The following is a 22,304-nucleotide window of genomic DNA, read 5'->3' on the forward strand; positions in this document are numbered from 1 at the left end:
TTAGCAGGAGGATACTGAGCCAAAAAAGGCTTCCTTAAAATAACTTTATATATATATATATATATATATATATATGTGTGTATATATTTGCGATTATCCAGCCGCCGGGATGTGAAGACCATGGCAACGATTAGTCACGAGTCTTCGAAAGTTTCTGTAAGCGGAGCATTCATTTGGACAAGATGAAAATCCGTCTACAACTCAAAGGCGGAGAGCAGTTCCAGTCCGCTGAGCTGAAAAATGGGCGCAAGCGCTTCATTATCCTCCTGTGTAAGTTCACATATTCAGTGTGTTATTCTACTACTAAGGGCTTTCCTACGTCATTATGTAGCAAGTGAGACTTAATTTTGTACAGTTTTCCTTTCTTTCAGTGGGTCTTTTTTCTTTTTTTAATCATTCAACGTCTGTGTCATGTTGCCAGGCACTCTAGGATTGGACTTGTTTCAAATATCTTGTAGTTCTGGAGACCGACGTTACTTTTAAGGAAGTTTCAGGTTACGTTATCTTTAAGGGTCAGTAATGAAAGAAAAAAAGAAATCTACATACTAATAAAATTATTATCAAATTACTTTGTCATTCTTCACTTTTACTCAATAAGTTATAAAAAAAAATGTAAAACGGCATTTTACCTAAATGAATTCTAAATGATAAACAAACAACAAACCTTTGAAAAATATTACTTGTAATACTCTACATTACATAGGTATGGTAGGGAAGTAGAAAAGATAATTACAATATTTTAACTTCTGTCTCTGGTCCAAGGTGTTATAACCTACAAGGTTTCTGTCCATCCATCCTGATCTACTTGAATGAAATCCACAGTAAACTGAATTTTTGTGAACTTTAGTTTTCTTACCAATTATAAACTGTTGAAAAAAATAGACGTGGAGGCTAATTTGAGTCCGGAAAAGGTTTTACATTTACATGAATTCTTGTAAGTATATTCAGATATTTATACTAAAATCGAAGTGGGTGTAAAATGATAACATATTTAATCCAAAACTATGTTTTTAAGTTACTTCTGGTGTTTGTTAACGTTAATGTAATAAATGAGATCTCCCTCTGTTAATTTCTCTTCTCGCTGCAGAACAACATATCTTCAGTGAAAATAATAAGACCCAACTCTAAAGTCTGCCCAGAACTCACAGTTCCTGCACATGTTCCAGTTCCTGGAGAACCACCAGGGCGTGTATTCGGTGTTGCTTTGGAAAAACTAAATGACAATGGACAGATGGTCAGAGGGATACCTTTTGTCTTTAGAGACATGGTAGAGTTCTTGGAAAAGTTTGGTACATAAAGCCCTTTTGAGTCTCTTAACTAAATTGCTTTATTCACCAATTTTTTTTTAATTACATTTAACTCAAGCATCATCCGTATGTGTTGTGAATGAATATGTTTTCCCTATTTTAGGACTGCACCACAGGGGTCTGTTTCGTTTGTGTGGGTCCACAGTGCGTGTGAGGCAGCTGAGGGAACAGTTGGACCAGGGAGAGAGAGTGGAACTGGACCAATTGAGGGACATCAACACAGTAGCTTCTCTACTCAAGCTCTTCCTGCGGGAATTGCCCACTCCTTTAGTTCCTGAACCGCATCGCAAACAGATGGTTCTCAACCTAAAAGGTACTTTAGAAAATGACAAATGACTTTTATACATTTTATTACATTTTCACTATTTATGTGTGTAAGAGCATGTGTTTCTTATGCTTCAGATGTAAATCATTTATATTTCAGCTATTTGAGTTGATCAGGAAGTCATCAATAACTTCCTGTTGCACTGAGCTGTAAATATGACTTTCTATCCCAAATAGCTATTCTTTGGATCAAAAAACCACATCATTCAAGTATTCAGATGCGTTTTCCGATGTTTAAATATGAGGAAATGGCTACAAGAAATGTGATACTTGTATAAACATGCCTAGATCTAGGTGCTTTGGTCTGAAAAAAAAAATAGGATCCAGTTTTGTGAATTACCTGCAGTGATTTTGGAAGGAGGAATGGTCAGAGGTCTGTTTCTCTGTGCGTTCTAAGCTGGTCAAATGTTATAGGCCCTGGTTGCTATGGGAGTTGCTAAGGGAAAACTATTTATTATCATTAAATAATGTTTAGAAAATGTGTTATTTTGTTAAAAATATATTTGTTTGTATAAAGGTTTGGTTTTTGTACTTTTTATTTTTTGGGGGGGTTGCAAATATTCCACTTAAATAAAACTTAGTTAAATTAAAACTTTATACTCATCTTTACCAGGGAAACTAATCAATCTTCAATGTTTCTGCATATTTTTAGAGTGTACACATCAGCCAGAGCTGAACCAAAGACTGAGAGAAAATCTTTGCCTCCTGCCTGATTTCAGCCTCAATATTCTCTCTTACCTCTCCCACTTCCTGTCGAGAGTGGCCTCTCAGAGTCAGTCCAACCACATGCCTATGGAAAATCTAGCTACCATCTTTGGACCTTGTGTATTTCAGTAAGTTGCTTCCTTTTCCCTAAAATTGCGATAGGAGACATGAATTTAGCATGAGTAAAGTTTCGACCAAATGGTGCAATTTATGTCAGGTTTCTTTTTGTTTATTAATATTTCAAGTACAAAGTACATTGTTTCAGCATCTAGACCTGTTACTTTGTTATATGTTATAAATACATATTTTTTTTATGTATTTATGTATTTATATGTATTATATAAATACATATAACCAGACCAGCAGTGCTGTCTGTGGTGGACGTGTCTGTCGCACATATGTTTGTAATTCTGGTAGATTGCAGTGCAGAAAAAAACAGTCTGTTCCTCATGAAAGCAGCCTTCTATGTATGTGGCATAGTTCAAACGCTTTGCTGTTGAGTGTTTGTTGTGTGAAGTTGAGTTCACCCCCTCGTAGGAAATGGGTGTGATCTGTGGCTTGTAATGCAGAGCATGGCAGAGCAGAAAACGACTTACAGATATGAACAAGGTCTTCAAGAGTTTGCTTGTTGCTTCTCCCTTCCTGTTTACTGAAATGTAAACAAGCTAAGTCTCTATGGAGCCTCATACAACTAGTGACTGCTGTGCTTTAGTGACAGTAGAAAGGAGTCATTATATTTTAGGCCGATTTGTCATTCTTTGGTCTCTGTTGTGTTAGTTGTTTTGCGCCTATTAGTCATCGCATAAAGGCCAGGGTCTGAGAGGAAAATGTTCATCGTAGCCACAGGCGAGAATAGTTTGAGTTTGGGTAACTGGAAAAAAAGAAGTCTGGAAAAAACGGGTGGGTTTGAAGGTTGTGAATTATGCAGTTTATTTTTGCTTTCTACAAAAATGTGAACGGCTTTGGGAGACAAATATAGTGTTTCATTTATTCAATTCATTTCAATAATAAAAAAAAAGAATTATGGCAGTGTGTTTCACTGAGAAAATTTATTTTCTCTGGTCTAGTTTAAGATTTCAATAGTCTAATCAGGGAAGGCAGGCATTGTATGCCAACATTGGAACATATGTGCTTGGTGGCAGCTTCAGTGACAGTCTGCGCCCCATAACTCCTCCATATTTGCCTCCCAAATGTCTTCATAGACAGCCACTTCCTCTCATATGTCTCTGTGATGTAACAAGTGATAGACTTCAAAATGATTTGTCTGCCATACAAACACATCTGTTCCTGCTTAGGTTTTCTGCATTTTTACTCCCACCACCCTTTAGTTTTTTGTTTTTTTTTGCATAATGGAATTAAACTGATTTTAAATTAATAGGTTATATTTGATCAACAGAATAACATGTTGGAAATAAATCTTAGCTGGTAGGCCAATTTGATATGAGTTCATGAATAGGGCTGAAATGATCAAATTAATCGTAATGATTCGATTATCGCAATAATCGTCAACTAATTAAGTAACTGATTAATTGTTAATTCGAGTATTCAGACTCAGAAAAAGGCTGATTGTAGAAAAACCTCAGAGCAGTAATTAAGCCAAAATGAAAAAAATATATATATATTTTAAAAAAAACATTTTGTCTGCATGTTGTACCGAGAAATCCTCAAGTTTTAGCTTCACCCAGTTACGATTATGTACAAAAAAATAAAAATAAAAATCTCCAATTAGCCACCTTGTGCCATCGTATTATTAATCAATTAATACAGTTTTTTTTATTCAGTTCATTGATTATCAGAATAATTGATAGTTAAAATAAACGTTACTTGCAACCCTAGTGATGAAATGTGCTTTCTGTTGTATGTGTCATATGGTGCTTAATCTGTTCCTCTCAGTACAGTGCTGTTTGTGCCTCTGGCCACTAGATGGCAATCTTTACCACTATGTTTGTAACTTAAATAGCCATTTTGAATGTTATGGCGTTGACAGTGACGTTGTGCTGTTGTTTCTCTTTCCCCTCTTCATGCAGTGTTCCAGTAGGGCCCAGCGTCATGGAGGAGCAGAGTGTGTCTAATGCCCTGCTGCTCCACCTTCTCAGACATCAAGCAGATCTCCTTCCGGTCAAAGAAGAGATCTTGATGACCCCGTCCGCTACTTCTTCCTCACCTCCTCCTCCTGCTCTCTCTGCTCTTTCACATTTTGAGGTGTGGATCATTTTGAGCTCAACTTATGTTGAGCTTGAACACTTATTATCTCTACAGAACTTTAAAAGAGTTATTTTAGCACGACTTTGATAAAAAAATTCAACGTGCCAGTGGTTCTTAATTGATTTAAGGGAACAATGTAGCCTTTTATTTATCCTTGACTTAGGAGTGAAACTTTCTAAATTTGATTTTTGAACTAAAGCAAAGAAATGTCCTGTGAAGTCAGAATCTCAAGTGGGAAAGTCTGAGGTTTCCCCACCAACCCTGACCTTAAAGTTGTCACTATGCAGATGAAATTCAAAACTGTATAGAAATACAAAGTTTTTAGCTTAAACACTGATTTAGTTACTAAATCCCACTGCTTTCTGATATTTGAGCAGGAACTGATGTCATTCCTAAATCCTGACTTCAGTGTTAAAAGAGTATTTTGTACTTAACCACTAGAACCTGTCCTGTTGGTTCATTGTCATCCACTACAGTTTGTACTGGGAGATCTCTGAACTTTCACAACTGTGCTTCTGATGAACAAGTTCCAGATGAATGAGTTTAAGAACTCATCTTTTTTCACTTTTTTTTTTAGTTCATAAGCTTTATGTCATGGTTAAATGTTCTATTTTGAGTCCTGTACTACTAAAAACAACCCAACTACGACTAACGCTCCTTGGCACAGTTGGAGAACCAGAGATGTGCAAGATAAGGCATAACATTATGACCATTTGTGCATTGTGTCGGTCCTCCTCGTGTACCAGCTTGCCTTCTTCCCATATTGCATCTTGATACATTGTGCTTCACAGTGAAGTGACTGGCCTGCACTGAAGCTTGTCGGACTCGCTGTAATTGTGGTGCTTGACAGGTCTTTGACAGCAATATGTCAACATGCTGCCTAATGTAGCCTGTCTACTAAACATAAACATTTTTATTCCTTTCATCTTTCAGTGGTCATAAAGGTAGGCATAATCATTACAATTATAGTGTCGGTCAACATTAAGGAGAAACAGGATCGCCTCAATAAGTAGCTCCTTTGTAAGTTGGTATCAGCGACCTTCTTACCACTTCTGGTTTATAGAGATGTTTTACATATGAATGCTTCAACCTTGAATACTGTCTATCATTATGCTTTAAGGTTTGTAACAGGCACATCATTATGAGTTGTATGCAAAAGCTGAATGGCCTCCTTTAAGAGTTACAATCACTTGATGATACTGATTTATGAAACTCTACGTGGCTTTGCTCCAGCTTGCTTAAATTCTCTTTTACAACAATCTACTACTGCCCATTCTTTACCCTCCAACTACATCTTTCTTTTGCATGTTCCACATGTTCGAAGGAAAAACATTCAGTGTTATTGCTCCTTTAACATGGAATGAGCTCCAGTCTGAACTCAACACGTCAGATCTGATTTCATTGGAATTATTTTGAGCGCTTCTCAAAAACAAGCAACATGTTTCTATTGAACAATGTCATTGCTTCTAAACTGTTTTGTAATTTTCTTAAAACTTGTGTATGTGGCTTAATTTGTTTTACTTTTGAGTAATGTGTTGCCGATTCGATTTCTGGATCTCCTGGATAAATAAAGGAAAGAAAGAAAGAGAGAAAAGTTTTTATTACATTGTGCAGAAATGGACAGTATGCTGTATTTGTGGGAAACTAATCCACCTGTTTCTGTAAGCAACATTTTGAGCATTGCCACGAGTTTATTAATGTTAGTGTTACCTGTTTTGGCAGGTCCAACCCCACAGCTCTGAGTACGAGAACAGCTGCATGGAGAGGTTGGAGGAAGAGATCACTTCAATTTCTGGGAGCTTTGCTTCTGAACTAACTCTGCAGATGCAGATACAACTCAAAAGGTACTCTTCATCTCTATGGATGGATGGATTGATTCTTGCTGTGACTTGGTCCACAATGAATTAAAGAAAGTAGAGTTTCTTTAATTAATTTAAAACATAGATAATTTAATTAAATAAGAAAGAACTACCCTACGTTGAAAATCACCTAAATGTTCCTAAAGTTTTAGTAAGACTTTACTGAAGTCCTTAAAATAACATTTAAGGAAAATCACTTGCATAACAAGCTTTCAGCAACTCGGTTTTCATCAATCTTAGAGTGGACTGATTTATTGTAGTTAGTAGGAACACAATATTATTAACTATTGTTTCCACACCCACAATTATATTGATACACCTCGTCTCCTGATAGGAATAAGAAAAAATAAATAAAAATCTAACAACCATTTTTAGTCTAACGATCGTACTTTCTTCTTGAAGGCTATAAGGTTGTATTAGAGACATGAAGTGATATTTAACATCTGTATGCAGTGTTACATTTGTGCGTCAGGCATTCAGATGCGTTTTCATAACTGACATTTAAGCATATGTGTCCTCTGCTAAACCTTTTGCAATGGTAGCAAAATTAAACCGTCTTGTTGACTGTTCAAATTTCAAGTGAGAAATGTAATAGTTTCGATGTTTGATACCAAACTAGCTGGAAATTTGATTCAAACGTAGCCTCTGAACAGATGAGTCATCCAGTCTGTTGTTTGAGACATTGGGACATGCAGCTGATTACGCCCTGAAAGTGTCATTTTCCCCATCTGACACATAAAGAATGGCGATATTGCAGGTCTGTGCATTCCTCCCGATCAGCAGACAGCTGTTTGTTGATTCTTCACACCTCATGCTAATTTTTGTTTGTTTTTCCTTTTACCTATAAAGCAGAACAAGCAAAATATGTTAACTCAAATAACGTATAGATTTTAAAGTGAAATATTTCTCCAGGTTTGGTTCCCACTCTGTAAATTATAAAGTTGTTTTATACATAATGGACACAAAGGGATATTCCGCCTACATGTATTTCAGTCTAAGCTGTGTAATCAGACATGTCTGCTGACAAAGACTGACCAGATGCAGCAGAAGCAGAGTGTGAAAGAAGGCCAGTTTTATGCTTTGCCTTTGTTTTTGAGTCATCATAGGGCAAATATCAATCGTTTTTTTATCAACAGCTTCCTACGCTCATCTGCTCTGCAGGAGAGAGATGCTGCTTCATTCCAAATGTTTGGCTGGTTTCCTCGGCTCACCGAGGGACGTTAAATTGGATAGCTGGAGTAAATACTAGGAAGGAAACATCTCTGTTTTCCACATTTTTATTTTCCATGTAAAAAAAAAGAAGCTGTCCAGAATCAAGATCATACACCTGCATTTCTTATTTTTTCTCTTTTTTTTTTAAATCAAATAATTTGGAGCTCTGTGATTATTTTCTTCTGGATTGTCAAAATTACATGTGTTAGCTAAAAATATTTTTTTGGCTAACACATTCTGGTTGGACAGCATAATAATATGTGAGGGATACAGTATATTATTTACTGATTTATATACTGATTATAAATCAGTATATAATACTGATATATCAGTATTGGTCAGTATTGGGGTCAATGAGACCAAAGCCAAGGGCAAATAATGTTTGGATTTATGAAAATCTCATTTTCTATACCCATTGCAATAAAGAGGGTGGTGTATTTAAAAAATAATAATAATAATTTGAAACAATTCCTGATCAGATTTGATGAAATTAGCCTTGAAACTGAAACATATTGCAAATCAAAAGCTAAAATAAGAAAAATAGCTCAGTTTGGGTCAAAGGTGCGCCGAGGGTTATTCTGATTCTTATGCAGTTAGAATCAACAAAATTTACATAATTTTCATTCACAGATTCTCCTCTATATTAATTATGATTTTCACTTACGTTCTGTATTTACTAAGTGGTTTGTTGACGTTGTTCATTTCACTTATTCCTACAATGGTCCTTATCGAGGTCAATTCCAGAAATGTATCAAATGCCAAGACAAGCATATTTTGTGAGATGAGCTCAATTCCTTGTGGGTTCGGTCTTTGATGATGAAGGAGTTTCTCCTCAGTGGTAAATATGCTCAGATGTGTGTGCTGTCCTCTGTTGGCCTTTCTGACCTACTTCTGTCCGTGTCGCTGTGCTGTACCAGTTCTGCTAACTCTAAATATGATTGAGCAGTTTTGAACTCTGGCCCCTTTATCGTCACAGGCGAGAGTGTGTGTGCAGGGAAGTAACTGAAGCGACCGGGTCAGTAGTTTTTGCCTCCGGAGCATTTTTTTTTTCTTTCTTTGCGACCATTAAGCCTTTGACGTCTCTGCGCTCCTTCCTTTTCATCCTCGTCTTTTCTCTAGAGCAGCAGGCTGCTTGCTTGCTTGTTGTCTTACGTTTTAGGCTGTTGTGACAAATGTTCTCGTCTTTGATCTGCTTCAGTGTCACCGACGGCCACTGTGGATCAACGGTTCACCGCAAGTGAGTGAACAAATGGATAAAACTATTCTGAGCACGCTGCTGGTATTTGTCTGCAAAGAAATCTGCTGTTTGATAATAACTGACTAATATCTATGATGATTTAGTGAACATTTATCACTGTAAGTGTTATCAACACCCTTGGCTATTTGTTAATTCATTTTCACCACTGTGTTTTAGGTGTGATTGGAGTTGTTTAAAGTGGGTAGAAGAGGACCAGAATTGATTCTGTATTTCATTTAGTGCTGCGATGCAGAGCTTTAAGTGACTTTTTATCCTGTAGATTAAGATCAAAAATTGTTTTCTGTTTTTTAAGGTCAACGTTAAACTTTAATACATGCTTACTATGTTTACATTCTCTTGTGAGCATGCCATTTCCGGTTCTGCTCCCATAATTACAACCATAATTTTGAATAAATTCTGTTGTGTCAGACCAGATTAAATAAAAACTTGAAATGTGTAGGATGCTTTTCATTGCAGTAAGCAATGATACATTAAAATGAGCTATTCTGATTATCAATATTCTTTAAAGGACAATTTTGTGTTCGGAGACCTCGTAGTCCATTTTATTCATGGCTTCGGTTGTGTGTGGTTTGCGTTTCTGTTTTACTTATCGTTTTTGATTGTTGTTGTTTTTATTTTGGATATTTAAAGTATCTCACAGTACCAGTGTGAAGTTATCCTAAAATGCTGTTATTATAAATATATTACTTGAAAAATGTCTCCAAACAACAATATTATAATCTTTTGCAATTACTGTGGAAATTTATTATGCATAAAATGTTTTATTTGTGTACGTTTTCAGTGATACTCCTTTATATTGCTGACTTTTTTGGTACTTATCTGATTCTTGTTGGATCTTACATCTTTCTGTGGGAGTAGACACAGTAACCCCTTGTTACCGATCTGTTAACAGACTGATTTTCTTTTGTCTTTCTCTTCCTGTTCGTTTCTTCTCATATTTCTGTCGTTTCAAGTTGTGACACACTGTTGCCAGCTTGTGGAAACCGCTCTGACGTCAACATTGACATTCGGACTGCAAACCGGGAGGTTCTGCAGGAAGGCAGGATCACAGCGGAAGCAGGCAGCGCTCTCTCCGATCACGCTGACCTGCTGCCAGAGCGTCAGCCGCAAACCGCACAGCCTCAGAGAGCGCTGGGGAAACCTTCAGAAACGGCGCCTAGCGTGCGACGGTGAATTTTCTTTTTTAAGACACTGCATTTTAACCCACTGGTCACATGATGATTTAGCTGAAATAAGTTTTCCCTACTAATAACCCATTCGCCTCATCTCACCAGGATTTTATTACAGACACCACAACCCAACACCGGATCAAAGCTGAAACAGGAGGAAGAAGACAGATTTGCTTGCTCTTCTTTGGTGTGCATATGTTCTTTCTACTATTCTCTGTCTAAACTCATTCAGCAGTACATATTCTTTCACTCTTAAATATTACTCCTAGAATTTTTTTAATTATTATTGTAGAAAAACTTCACCAATATACATTCTGGAAGAACTAAATGAAACTTTATTTGAAAATTAACTTTCACGTCCAAGACTAAATAAAAACGGATCAAACTGTTTTTTTTTGTTTGTTTGTTTGTTTCAGGTCGCCAGCAGCAGCATAGGACAGAATTGGCCTCATTCGGATCTCTGCGTGTCGAGCGAATCACAAAACAAAATGCAAATAAAGAGTCCGCTCCCAGACAGGTGAGATAAAACGCCACCATAATTATAAAAAAAAAAAAAAAAGTGTGAGCGCTAGTCTTCCCTCATGTCCTGATTTCCTTCAGTAATTTGTTCTCGTATTATAATAATTTGTATTATCAAAACAGTTAGGTTTAAGTATTTAACATATGGTGATTGAATCACTTGTTAGTGAGTTGCTTTTTCTTTTTTTTTTTAGCAATGAAAGTGTATCAGATGTATTTAGATGGATACTAGAGTTATTTTTCTTCCTCTCAGGATGAAAAATATGACCGGGGCTCAACCAGGTCTTGGCTGAGCCCTGCAGTCAGTTCAGAAGTAGGTTATCAGAGCACAGCGCTGCTCATAGACATGGCTTTGACATGATTCCAGTCCAACTAACACTGACTCGCTGCAGGGCCTCACGTGGAACAGGCCGACTAACAATTTGTGAAGCTGGCTTTTTTTTTTTTTTTTGCACTGGCTCTCAGTCCGATTTGATTTGGTTTTTCAGCTTCAGTTCATTGTGCTTCCTTGTTATTGTTTTCTAGCCTACTGTGCTGTATACAGTGCAAGACAGAAGATGAAGGGATGGTGTGCCAGTACAAGGTAAACTGGCTTTTCTACGGAATAGTGGTTGTGGTCTGGAAATCGGTTTATAGTTTTAGATTTGCATTGTTTCGCTTGAACATCCAACGGAAAATAAAGTGTTTTGGTTTTTTTTTAGAAAAAAAAAACATTTCAATTCAAGAAAAATGTGTTTTTCTTGAAGGTTTTTTTTGTTGTAATGATTCCCTTGATCATAAATACATAATGCTGTTAAAACCGGTTGTTTCCTGTTTTAGGCCAGTTAGGATGACTGAAATTACCTTTGTTTGTTAAATCCAAAAATAATGGCAGACAGTTTTTTAGGTAGTTGTTTAACTTTCTTTAAAGTAGAGCGTTTCCATACATTCCTGTAGTCGACAACAGTTTGCTGGAATTTTGGCCCATTCCTCCAGACAGATCTGCTGTAAGTGGGTCAGGTTTGGAGGCTGTTTTTTTTTTTGGCATACATTTTGTGTTTCAAATCAGGGTTCAAAACATTGTCGTCCTTTAAGCTGATTTTTAACTAATTCGGTCATGTTATTTCACCCATTTGGTCCTTTTTAAATCTAATAAATCTGTAAGAAGCTATTTTTTTTTTCAGCTCTGTACATGCGTATGGCTTTGTTACTGATGGAGTTTCTCTTCCTTCAGAAGAGCAAAGGAGGAGGATGCTGTGGTCCCTCTGACACACATAGTGACTGCAGAGGCACAGACAGCTGCTATGACGTAAGTTCTCCTTCCTCGCAGTCCTTTTTATTTTTGTGCCATGAATTGTAAAAGAAGGACAGGTGATACCTTGAGTTATTTTCTGTAAATCCCCTGCATGTGTCTGGATGTTTGTGCATGGCTGCCCGTAGGTGTTTATCTTCTGTAATAATAGCCTCACTTGCTGCCCTCCCCTCACATCCGTCCACCTCCTCTGGCTGACGCACAAGCCTGGTTTTATTTATTTATTTTTTTATGAATGAACCGCTGAGGAAGATGAGTGAAAGGAACCTCAGCCTATAGCTGCTGCCGCTGCTGCTGATATCAGATCAAATATGTGGTCCAACACGACTTTGTTTTACGATAACACTTGACCGCACAGGTATTTTTTCCCCTTCAACCTGCGAAACAGAGTCAGAACAAACCACACAGACACACACCAACCCATCCTGGCGAACAGTTATTCTGACTCCCCGCATCGCCATCACATCGACTTCTTAACCCAGCCGGACTACGTTGCTGTGGAAACGGCTCGTCACATACAGTAGCTCTCTCCTCCCCTGTGCACGCACCCACACGACACGCAGCAACACGAGCGATATCCCCGCAGCCGCCGCCCCTTCATCCGTGCACTATGAATAATCCATGTGGAGGCTGCTCGTCCGCAGAGGTGTCGGGAATGCCGGTCGGAAGGATTTAAGAAATTCTCAAAAGGCGTTCGCAGAGTCACAAACACGTGGACGAGGGGAGGCAGGGAGTGCTTGTCTGGATGCGGGTGCAATTCGGGAATCCGACCCGCTCGCCTGGTGGGGAAACCACTTTGACTACAGCTGTGGAACTTTTGTGAAGCGGCAGGGGAAAAGTCTTTTATTGGATTTCTTTTACAAAGATCACGTACACAGAGCTGCTTTCTCCTCTCCCCCTCTCATCGATCAGGTCACCTAATTTTGAAAGTCTGTTTCCGACCAAAGGAGAGGATTTGGTTTCCATGATTTCCAGAAAATTCCTGAAGCTCACGTGAAGAGCTAAAGACCGCCAGCTGCGCTTCTTCCCCGACCTCGTCAGTCATTTTCCTGTCCGCGGCCCTGAGAACATGTTCTGCTTCTGTTTTCAGACTCCTTCCCTCAAGCTCCAAGCCCTGGACGCTAGACCCTCGTCAGACTCATTAGAACCCCCGGCTCAGGATGACACGCCTGCGCGGCAGCAGCCTTTTCCCTCCGAAGGTCATCATTTGAACCAAACTCTGCCTCTGTCTCCGTCTCAGCATCGGCACACAGTTGACTCATCACAAGAAAGTAAGACGGAACCAGTGAAGTGGTACTGATGCAGTGGAAGATTGCAAATGAATTGTTTGGACTTTCAGGGACAAATGTACTGTCACAGTGAGATTAATGTGAATTCCGTAGAGAATAAAAACACTTTTTAAATACTTTATTGGCTAAAACTGTGCTTCCAGTTTTAACGGTTTTTCTAGAGTCATATGTCAATCAGACAGAGATCGGAATGTACAATTTACCCTGATCTGGTCTAATCTGTGATCAGGAAGTCAAATAGGGAAAAATCAGATTTTTTCATATGCAGTAAACACATCAAAACTTTGTTTTTGGACTATAAGCGCATCAGAATGCATATGCTTTTATTCTCTTAAAAAAAAAACTGAGGTCATCAACACATGCTTTGATACATAAATCAGAATAATTATGCAATGTTTTCATTTTATGTTGGATTTTAAGCTACTATCTTTTTCCTACAGTGTCTGTTCCTCATGTGTTTTAATTATTAGGAAAAAAATCTGAATAAATCTAAATCAGACCTTAAAGAAAGTGGGTATCATCCAATCGTGATGATTAATCCAGTCACATTAATATTCATCTTTACTGCAACGATGAATGTATTTTATTAAATCCAGCTTTAATAGACCTACTTGAAACGAGAGTGATGCCTTCCATATATTTGCTGAAGACAGAAGAAATTTTAATAGTGAATACAATTGTGTCTGCTGCTGTGTTTTATTTATTTCTTAGTTAATTGCTCTATTCCCTTTCCGGAACCAGTTCTTCAACCCACCAGACAATTTTTTTTTTTCCTATTATAAGTCTCAGATAATATGCTGTCTTTGCTCCCTGTCTTCTAGCACACCACTCACCTCCGTCTCTGTCAGAGTCCGTCTCCGCTCTCTCCACCGCCTCCAGTACCGAAGGACTTGTGAGAGAAGGCAGCTTGCCGAGCCCACCTCTCCCTTACTCCAGCCCGCTCTTATCTCGTTTTACCCCCGGCGACTGCCCCGTTCCCTCGCCGCGCTGCCCAAGCCTCAGCCACAGCCTGCGCTACAACCTCGACCCCGACACGGCTCCGTCGCCGCCCTGCTCGCAGCACATACGCATGTGAGACGAATGAGACAGCTCGGGCAGATTTCCCATTGTTTTGTTGGTGTTTTTTTGTGGGGGTGTGTGTGTGTGTGTGTAACGCAAACAGCATGGATTATTTACCTCTCCAGGGCTCGCTGCAGCGTCCCTGCAGAGCAAGAAGACGGCTCTGTGTCCGTCTCGGCGCTCAACAGACACATTCACACGCTCAGGAAGAAGATCAGGCGATTTGAGGAGCATTTTGAACAAGAGAGGCACTACAAGGTAAGCATGGACTCAAACCAGCTGGACAGAATTAAGAATTATAAATGCAGTTCATAGAGAACTGTTTTCCCAACAATTTGACATGGTGCCAAATCTTTATCTATGAAGAGCCTTTATTGTTTTTCTTAGATGAAGTTGATTATGTTGATTTATATTAAGACTTTTTGTCTTTGGCTTGTCACATCAACACATCAACCTTTCTTCTGTTCTTTAAAAAAAATTACAATTAGTGTAGGACAGTCCAGTTACTGAATGTGAAATGAAGTGGCTTTATTTTTGTCCATATGCCAAAAAGCAGTGGCATGGCCCTTTTTACCACGTATAAAACCCTGATATTTTGTTTCATGATTTGGGTAACCTAGACCCAATTGATGTTGAAGCAGTTCAATTCCATATCTTGAACCTAAAATGTTTTAAAAGCAGGAGATTTATATATTTGAGTCTGGAAGAAGGTTGAACTTTGAAAATAAAATGTGTCGAAACCCTTTAAAGCGAACAAATGACTCCCTCTGCTGGTCAACTCAAAAACTAGTATCTTTTACGAAGCAAGTTAGCAAAACAAAACAAAAACGGCTCTGCTGTTAATGATCACATATGTTTTAATGCTTCCAGCCAGCACATAATGACAAGACCTCTGATCCAGAAGTGGCCAAACTGATGAAGGAGCTCATCAGGAGCCGCAAGCAGCTGAAAGGTCAGTTATTAAACCACGAATGTGCACACTTACAGTTGACCAGAGTGAGAGGAATATTTTTTTACTTTAAAGCTGCTCTTTTGGGGGAGATGTGGTTGTTATTTATGCAGAAAGTCGCCTGGAAGTGACATTGGTTACTTTACTGCTAATGCTAATGCCGATATTTTCAGCTAGACCTATTTATATAACAACTGTATGAAGATATCAACCTATCTGAAAGTCTATAGAAAAATCACAAATTTTATGGAAAACTATGATTTCTAGTGTCCGAAGTGGTATTTTTTAAATATTTTAGTTCAAATGCTTAAAATACACACATATTTTTACTTTAAAAATCTGACCTTTTTTCTTGTTTCTTCTTCAGAAATAAAGCTGACACAGTCTGTAGAGTCAGGAGTGAAGGGACTTGGAGGTTTCAGTCCCTCAGGTGAAACCTGCAGGACCAACGCAGAGCAGCGGGAGGCGGGGCCGACAGGAACTGAACTTCAGCCCATCAACAATAACAGCAACGCCACGCAAAACGTGGAGGAAACGGTGAACCTGATAACCAACCGACTGAGGGAAAGGAGGAGTGAGCTGGGTTTGCCGGACAGCATCAAGGTCGGTGCTGTAGAAACGTTATTATCACTAACACAGTTATTTTACATTAAGTTTAAAGTTCAAGTCAAACAAGATGCTAAAATAAATGCAAGCTTGTTATACTTTGTCCTCTTTGCGCAGGACATGTCCAATTTCCAGTTGAGTATGGAGAAGACCTGCATGCAGAAGTGTTTGCTGTACTTTGAGGGTCTGCATGGACGCCCAGTACGACTAAACCTTTTTTTTCAGAAAGTTTCTTCTTTGCATTTTAATTTGTGTAGAATTTTAATTCATTTGTGACAAAGCATTGCTCTTTGTGCAACTTCAGATCACCCGGCAGCAACGGACTCTGATGAAACCGTTCTATGATCGGTACCGTCTGCTCAAGCAGCTGCTTTCTTCCGCTTCCACAGCAGCCATTACAACCATTGTGAGTTGCAGTGCGAGCAAAATATGTTTTTATTTAAAGAACATCACTCGGATCTTAAGTTCTCACTAAGACATTCAGGAAATTCTCTCCGACCATGACGCCACAAATACAGCTGCCAGTAGTAGTGTCTTTGTGCCCTCTAGTGGTCATTATAAGAGCTACATAAACTGCATCCTGTATGCACATAGCTAGATGTTGACAAATTATTGAATAATGATGCAGCAGCTGCTGGTTTTAACAGATTAAAGAATTGGCATCTTCTTTACAGTAAAGTAGTGTTTTGTTTTGTTTTTCTCCAGGAGGAAGAGGAGGGTTCCGATGAAGAGAACTTTAAGCAGCAAAGCTCCAGAGAGCAGCCACTTTGGTTAAAAACGCCTAGGTGCATGTCATCAGAGGAGCCCCAGTTTACATCGTCTGTGGAAATGTCTGGAACGCCGGTGGTGTCTCCGCTGGATGAGGGGAAGACTTTCCATGCACAGATCATCACTATGGCAACACTACATGAAGCATCCAGGTACAGCTTCTCCGCATACCGGCGTGTGTGCGCGCATGTGTACCACATACCAGAGGCTTTCATAAGGTTTGCTTTAGGTTAGTTGTCACATTTCCAGGTTAGGCAAAAATTAAATTAATGAGCATATTTAACACTTTGGATACGTGTGTATTTGGGACCCACAGTCTAATATGAAATTTGATTCAAGTATTTCCCTAACCCAAGTAAGTCTGGAAAAATAAAGTATAAGAATATTTGCCTCTTAGATAAATATTCATATTATTTACAAGTATTTGCTGCAAACATTGTGTTTTTAGGATTCATTTTATACAAAAGATGCAGCCAGCGTTTTATCTCCATACACCTCGTCAGTACACCAGTTTAACCTTTTAACATCATTGCTTTTTTGAACTGCTGACTAAATAAACCTGAGATACCTCTAAAATTTTCATGGATGACACGATTTATGCATCTTTTTGGCTTGTTAAATGACAGAATATGCTCGTTGACGCTTGTGCACAAAATGTCTTCCTTCATGCAGGCAAGAATTACTAGATCACCTCCGGATGGTTCGACTAGAGAAGCGACGACTTCACCAAACCCTCCAAGAGTTCGAAGACCGTTTCTACGCACAGACCGGCAGGTAGCAGCAACACACACTAAAAACACACAAGCCCTCCAGATTTCTTGGCATTTCCGTTTTATTTAGTCTTTTAATAAACTTGGAACATTTGGTTGCTTTTTTTTTTTTTTTTTTTGCCTTGTGACCAAACAAAAGACATCCACAAAAAGAAGAAAAACCATCGCAATGGTACAACAGTGTAATGTACACCCATTTAACGTAAACCCAGCAGAGAGAGCTCAAGAAGGAGACAGAGACAGACATTTGTTCTGAACTGTACACATCCTTTTGCACTGTACATGTTAGTCCTCCAAAGTAAATACAGTTAGTTGTTGAATACAATACACACACTGTACAAAGCTATCTGAGTAAGGCAACATAGGGACCATCAACCAGTCGTGGAAGCTGCTGCAGTTTGTTTCGAAACTTCGAAAAACAAAAGAAGAAAAGAAAAGAAAAGGTTTTTGCCGTTTTTGCATTGTCTCACCTGCGTGTCTCGCTAACAGGGTCTGTCAGAAGGAGGACCGTGGACCAATGGCGGAGGAGTACTGCCAGTACAAGAACCTCAAGGCGAAGCTCCGCCTACTGGAGGCTCTGCTCAGTAAACAAGACTCAACCAAAGCAAGTTGAGTTATTCACAGTGGGACTTTTTTTTGTTTTGTTTTTTTATTTAGTTCAGCACAACTCTTTTTTTTTTTTTTCCTTTTCTTTTAATTGCTTTGATGCCAATGGGTCTTGTTTTATTCCATGCTCGTAATGTAAATGCACTTTACATGAAGAAAACTGAATGACCAAAAATCGCTGACACTCTGAATGAACACTGGATTTGGATCTGTTTTTGTTTTGTTGTTTTTTTCATCCCCACCATTTAGGACACTTTTTCATAACCCTGTCGTAGCCATTTTAGCACAGTTACCATGTCAACAATGAAGCAACCTTAGTTACATTCAACTAATTTGTGAAGACTTCATGTATATTACAGCACTTTACTACTCACTTCCTTCCCTTATACCAAAAAGATTTTCCTTCATCGTAGTTGATGTGGGAACTGCATTATCAAAGTGCTGTCTTATGGAGAAAAAAAAACAAAAAAAACTGAAATAAGCGTAAATGTAAATCAGCAAGACAATCCAGCAGTGTTTGTGCATGTCGTGTTTTTTTGTCCTACATTGTGCTATGATATGCATTCAGATTTTCATAGGTCATCTAAATTATGATCATCCGATTTAGATGTTGATCTTGAAACATATGCAGTGAACGTAGGCGTCATAGTGCAAGTTGAGTTTGAAATCTACTTTTTCCCCCCCCTGCCTATATGAAGTCGCCCCCTCCCCTTGAAATGTCCATGTTGACAAGGATATGAGCTTTTGAGATTGTGCACTTCTGGTTTATATAGTTTTCTATGTATTTATATCCATCTCTCTCTCTATATATATATATGAGTGTATCAATAAAAATAAATATTTTTTCACATTTATTCTGCAAAAAACACATTTCTTGGTTCTATTTTCTTTTTTCAGTGATGATGAAATATGGTGGAGGTGCTGACAGCTTCAACACTCGTGCTGCACAGAACTGCATCATGCTGTTTTTTTGTTGTCTTTTTTTTTTTTTTTTTTTATTTAGTAGATTGCTCACAGTTTGTCACCTAAAGACCTTGTGGATACACACGGAGAGATTGTTGCATTAGTACGGTTCGGATTCCACCGCGATTTAACGTCCAGGTTTTAATTCCTTTGGTATAAAAGAAATTAAATGAAACTGATTGAAAGTGTTGCAGCCCTAGAAAACTGTAGTACCAGTCCGTGCCACTAGTAGGAGGTAAGTAGAGATCTGAATTAATCAATTGAAATGATAGATATGGAATGCGAATTCAGAGTCTCAATTGCTAGTTAACAGTGCATCAGTAACACAGAGGCTAAGATTGTTAATATAACATGGATCATTATATAATAAAAAAAAAGCATAAAGTTTAATAGAAGCAGACTTTTAGTACAGTTAAAGGGTTTGGTCAGTACACAAATATGAACTACATGATGATGGTGTTTTTACCTTTATTGGATGATGATGATTCAAGGGTGTCTTTTTTTTTTTTCTTTGATCTTTGGGAATGACGGTTTTCGGTAGTGACGGGGAGCAATGAGCCTTATAAATCTGCTGCTTCATGCACGTGATCGCCTGCTTCGGGGGTCCTTGTGGCCTTCCTTCCGTTTGTGTGGATGGGGTCAGTCAAAAAAATCAAGTCCCTCTCTCCCCCTCCTGGACTTTGGGCTCCCTTTTTTTGCTTTTGTTTTTTAGCGTCCCACGCTGATGTTGCACGTCTTGCAGCTGGGGTCCTTCTTGGCGTTTACCGTGGACATACTCATGAGCTGGTGCCCGCTGATCTCCGCCACCGTGCCCAGAGCCAGGTCCACGGGCTCCGTGTAGATCACCTCCAGGATGACATCTTGGGCGTGGTGAAACACCAGGCCGCCCTCTTCATCCTGCTTGCAGGTCAGGAAGCGGTTGTTGCCAATGTCGAGGGCGGGCAGCCTCTGCTTGCAGAAGTCGTCGCCCCTGGAGCCCCTCGGCGCCAAGACCAGGATGACGTAATGGTAGGCCGTGTACATGCAGTAGAAGTCTCCGAAGTACAGGTTGGTGTCGGGGTTGAAGAGCACGTCGGCCCGCACCTCGAAGCGAAGGCGGCCGTAGGGGGAGTCCTGCGGTGGCTTGCCGGTGTTGAACTCTGTGTTGCAGCTGAAGAAGATTCCCTCCAGCTTGCCGCTGATGGGCGAGCCGTGACTGCCGCTGTTGTCTTTCACCGACGGCATCATCCGGTTGTCCTGCGCCTCCCTGGAGTTTTGAAAGAATAGATCTGGGTTTTATTTTTATGTTAGCTTTCCCTCGGAGCGATCTGTTAAGGAATCTGCCACGCGTCTTTTATTTCTTGACATGACAACTAAAGACTTTAATGTACTTAATTTAGATTTTGTGTGTTAGACCAAGACAATGTGGCACAGACTTGTGTTCCTTGATCTTCATGATGATGTTTGTTTATTATTTTTCTCCATCAAAACTTTAAAAACACCTGGGTTTCTGAGACTTCCTTCTGTGGAACAATAACAGCAGTTTCTAGTCTATTTAGAGGTAACAAATATCTTAGTCCTTCACAGAATAATTACATGTGCAGTGAAGCAGAATTATGGAGTTTGATATAATTGACTAATTACTTCATCTGGATTTAGGAAAAGGAGGTTAAATACAAATGCGTAGCTCACTTCCCAGATTTTATAGATAATATTTTTTTTAAAAAAGAAAGAAAGAACAGTTCTGCGCTACTCTGTGTTGATATTTCATGTAAATTCCCAATGAAATATTTTGAATTTTGTGGTTGCAGCATGACAAGAAAAATGAAAAAGTTCAAGGGGCATCAATGTTTTTTTCAAGGCACTGTACAGATTTATGTAATTAATTTTGTCTTTCCAATTAAAAACAGGACAGCTAGGATTTAGTAGAGGGATCTTAAATGACCAATTATGCTTATCATCTGTTACCAAGGAGACGGCAGCAGTCTCTTGTTTTACTTGTTTAAAAAAAACATTTAATAATTCAGTTTTCTTTAATCTTATAGACATAAATTATTTAAGGACAGGCATGGAAGTACTTTCATAAATTTATGGAAATCTAGATTAAAAAAAAAATAAGCTAGTGCAACCGCAATAGAAAAAAATTGCTTTTGAAAATAAAATTCTGGACAACTCCAGAAAAATTAAATACACACTAAAACAGAATAAATCTGACCTCAAATTGTTAAAATATAAATCCCAGTCCTGTAGCTATGTCTCCAGAAATCCTGTTTTCATTGTGGGGAAATAACACAATTATTCTGCTCTCATCACATGAAAACGGCAGTACTGGTAATCCCCACATGATGGGGTAGTTCACCAAATACGCTCTCCACCAACTGGTTTAGCTGCAACTCAGCAAAAAAAAAAAGAAAAAGAGGAATGACGTCAGGTTGTACAGGACCAGACAAAAGAGTGCTCAGAATCTGCAGCCTAAGTAAAGAAACTGTTGTATAACTGGCAGCAATTCCTCCAGGCGATCCGATGGAAGGAAAACAGCAGAAAGAGAGCAATGTCCGTTTGAAGAGAAGAAAAAAAAAATCGGACAAAAACCCATCCGCCTACTCTGTGTAGCTGAGTGTTGTCAGCTCACTTTCAGTAACAACATGAGAGAGTAAAAACAACCTTCCCGTTATCTAAGGCGGTGTGTGTGTGTGTGTGTGTGTGCAGAGAAGTCTCCTGGAAGAGCTGGCTGTTTGCTACAGTAGGTTTGATGTGGCATATTTGGATTGATGGCAGTAATTAGGATGCTTACAGCGGCTCCCTCCAGCTGATTCTCATCTTTTCACTTAAGGCAGCTGGAGAGAAATACTATAAAGCAGAGTTTAGGAGGCCACCATATTGTTTTGTAGAGTGAAAGGTTTCTGTAGTGATCGGTCTACATCCCTGAATTGTCTTGGCAGCAGCATGCGAATAAAACCTAACTGTGCCGAGAATGAAGTGTTAGAAGATCTGTCCTTCTTAACTCATGACTGTTTTAATAAATATCTCACTGAAACACATGCTTGCCAGAAGCGAAGAGCGTTACATGTTATTAATTTAAAACACCATAAAAGAGCAGCGCTGCATTCCCTTTCATTCAGGGCAAATTTGATCAAGTGTTTCATGACATTAACAACAAATCTATCCAGAGTGAGGAAGTAAGTGGTGACAAAAATAAATAATGATGAACTTAGTTATGGCTGTGCCCACCTGGCGTGATTGAAGTACTCTTTATGCTGGTTCCTGTAGAAAACAGAGAACCGCAGCATCCGCCCGGCAATGACTTCGGCCTTCTCCAGCAGCTGGTTTAGATGAACCGTAGAGTAATCTAGAAACAGATTCATTATTTTATTGGTAAAACACACACACACAAAAACAAACATTGAAAACAGATCATCAGCTGTCATGAATCTATATTGAAATTTTCAGGTTTTAAAAAAGCTAA

The 22,304-nt window shown here is 38.9% G+C and overlaps 2 protein-coding genes across 2 annotated transcripts in view; one reads left to right on the plus strand and one right to left on the minus strand.

Annotated features, from left to right (window-relative positions):
• On the plus strand, positions 1-18,749 carry LOC102222310 (protein FAM13A-like). The gene is made up of 21 exons (XM_023327561.1): positions 1-270; positions 1,088-1,289; positions 1,411-1,620; positions 2,284-2,464; positions 4,364-4,538; positions 6,264-6,385; positions 9,824-10,039; positions 10,145-10,226; positions 10,456-10,556; positions 11,084-11,141; positions 11,772-11,846; positions 12,940-13,120; positions 13,960-14,209; positions 14,323-14,455; positions 15,068-15,149; positions 15,514-15,749; positions 15,870-15,953; positions 16,057-16,158; positions 16,458-16,672; positions 17,193-17,294; positions 17,780-18,749. Exons 1-21 carry the CDS (start codon positions 241-243, stop codon positions 17,901-17,903), a joined length of 2,961 nt encoding a protein of 986 aa, XP_023183329.1. The 5' UTR covers positions 1-240; the 3' UTR covers positions 17,904-18,749.
• The window catches only part of phyhipl (phytanoyl-CoA 2-hydroxylase interacting protein like), a 19,084-nt gene continuing 14,170 nt past the window's right edge, over positions 17,391-22,304 (minus strand). The window contains exons 4-5 of the mRNA XM_005814341.2: positions 22,070-22,187; positions 17,391-20,105 (exon numbers count right to left, since the gene is read on the minus strand). Of these exons, the coding sequence (XP_005814398.1) occupies positions 19,568-20,105; positions 22,070-22,187 (656 nt within the window). The 3' untranslated portion in view covers positions 17,391-19,567. The remainder of the gene's footprint in view (positions 20,106-22,069; positions 22,188-22,304) is intronic.

The sequence above is a fragment of the Xiphophorus maculatus genome, chromosome 22 (genome assembly GCF_002775205.1).
Source record: "Xiphophorus maculatus strain JP 163 A chromosome 22, X_maculatus-5.0-male, whole genome shotgun sequence".
Taxonomy (NCBI): Eukaryota; Metazoa; Chordata; class Actinopteri; order Cyprinodontiformes; family Poeciliidae; genus Xiphophorus; species Xiphophorus maculatus.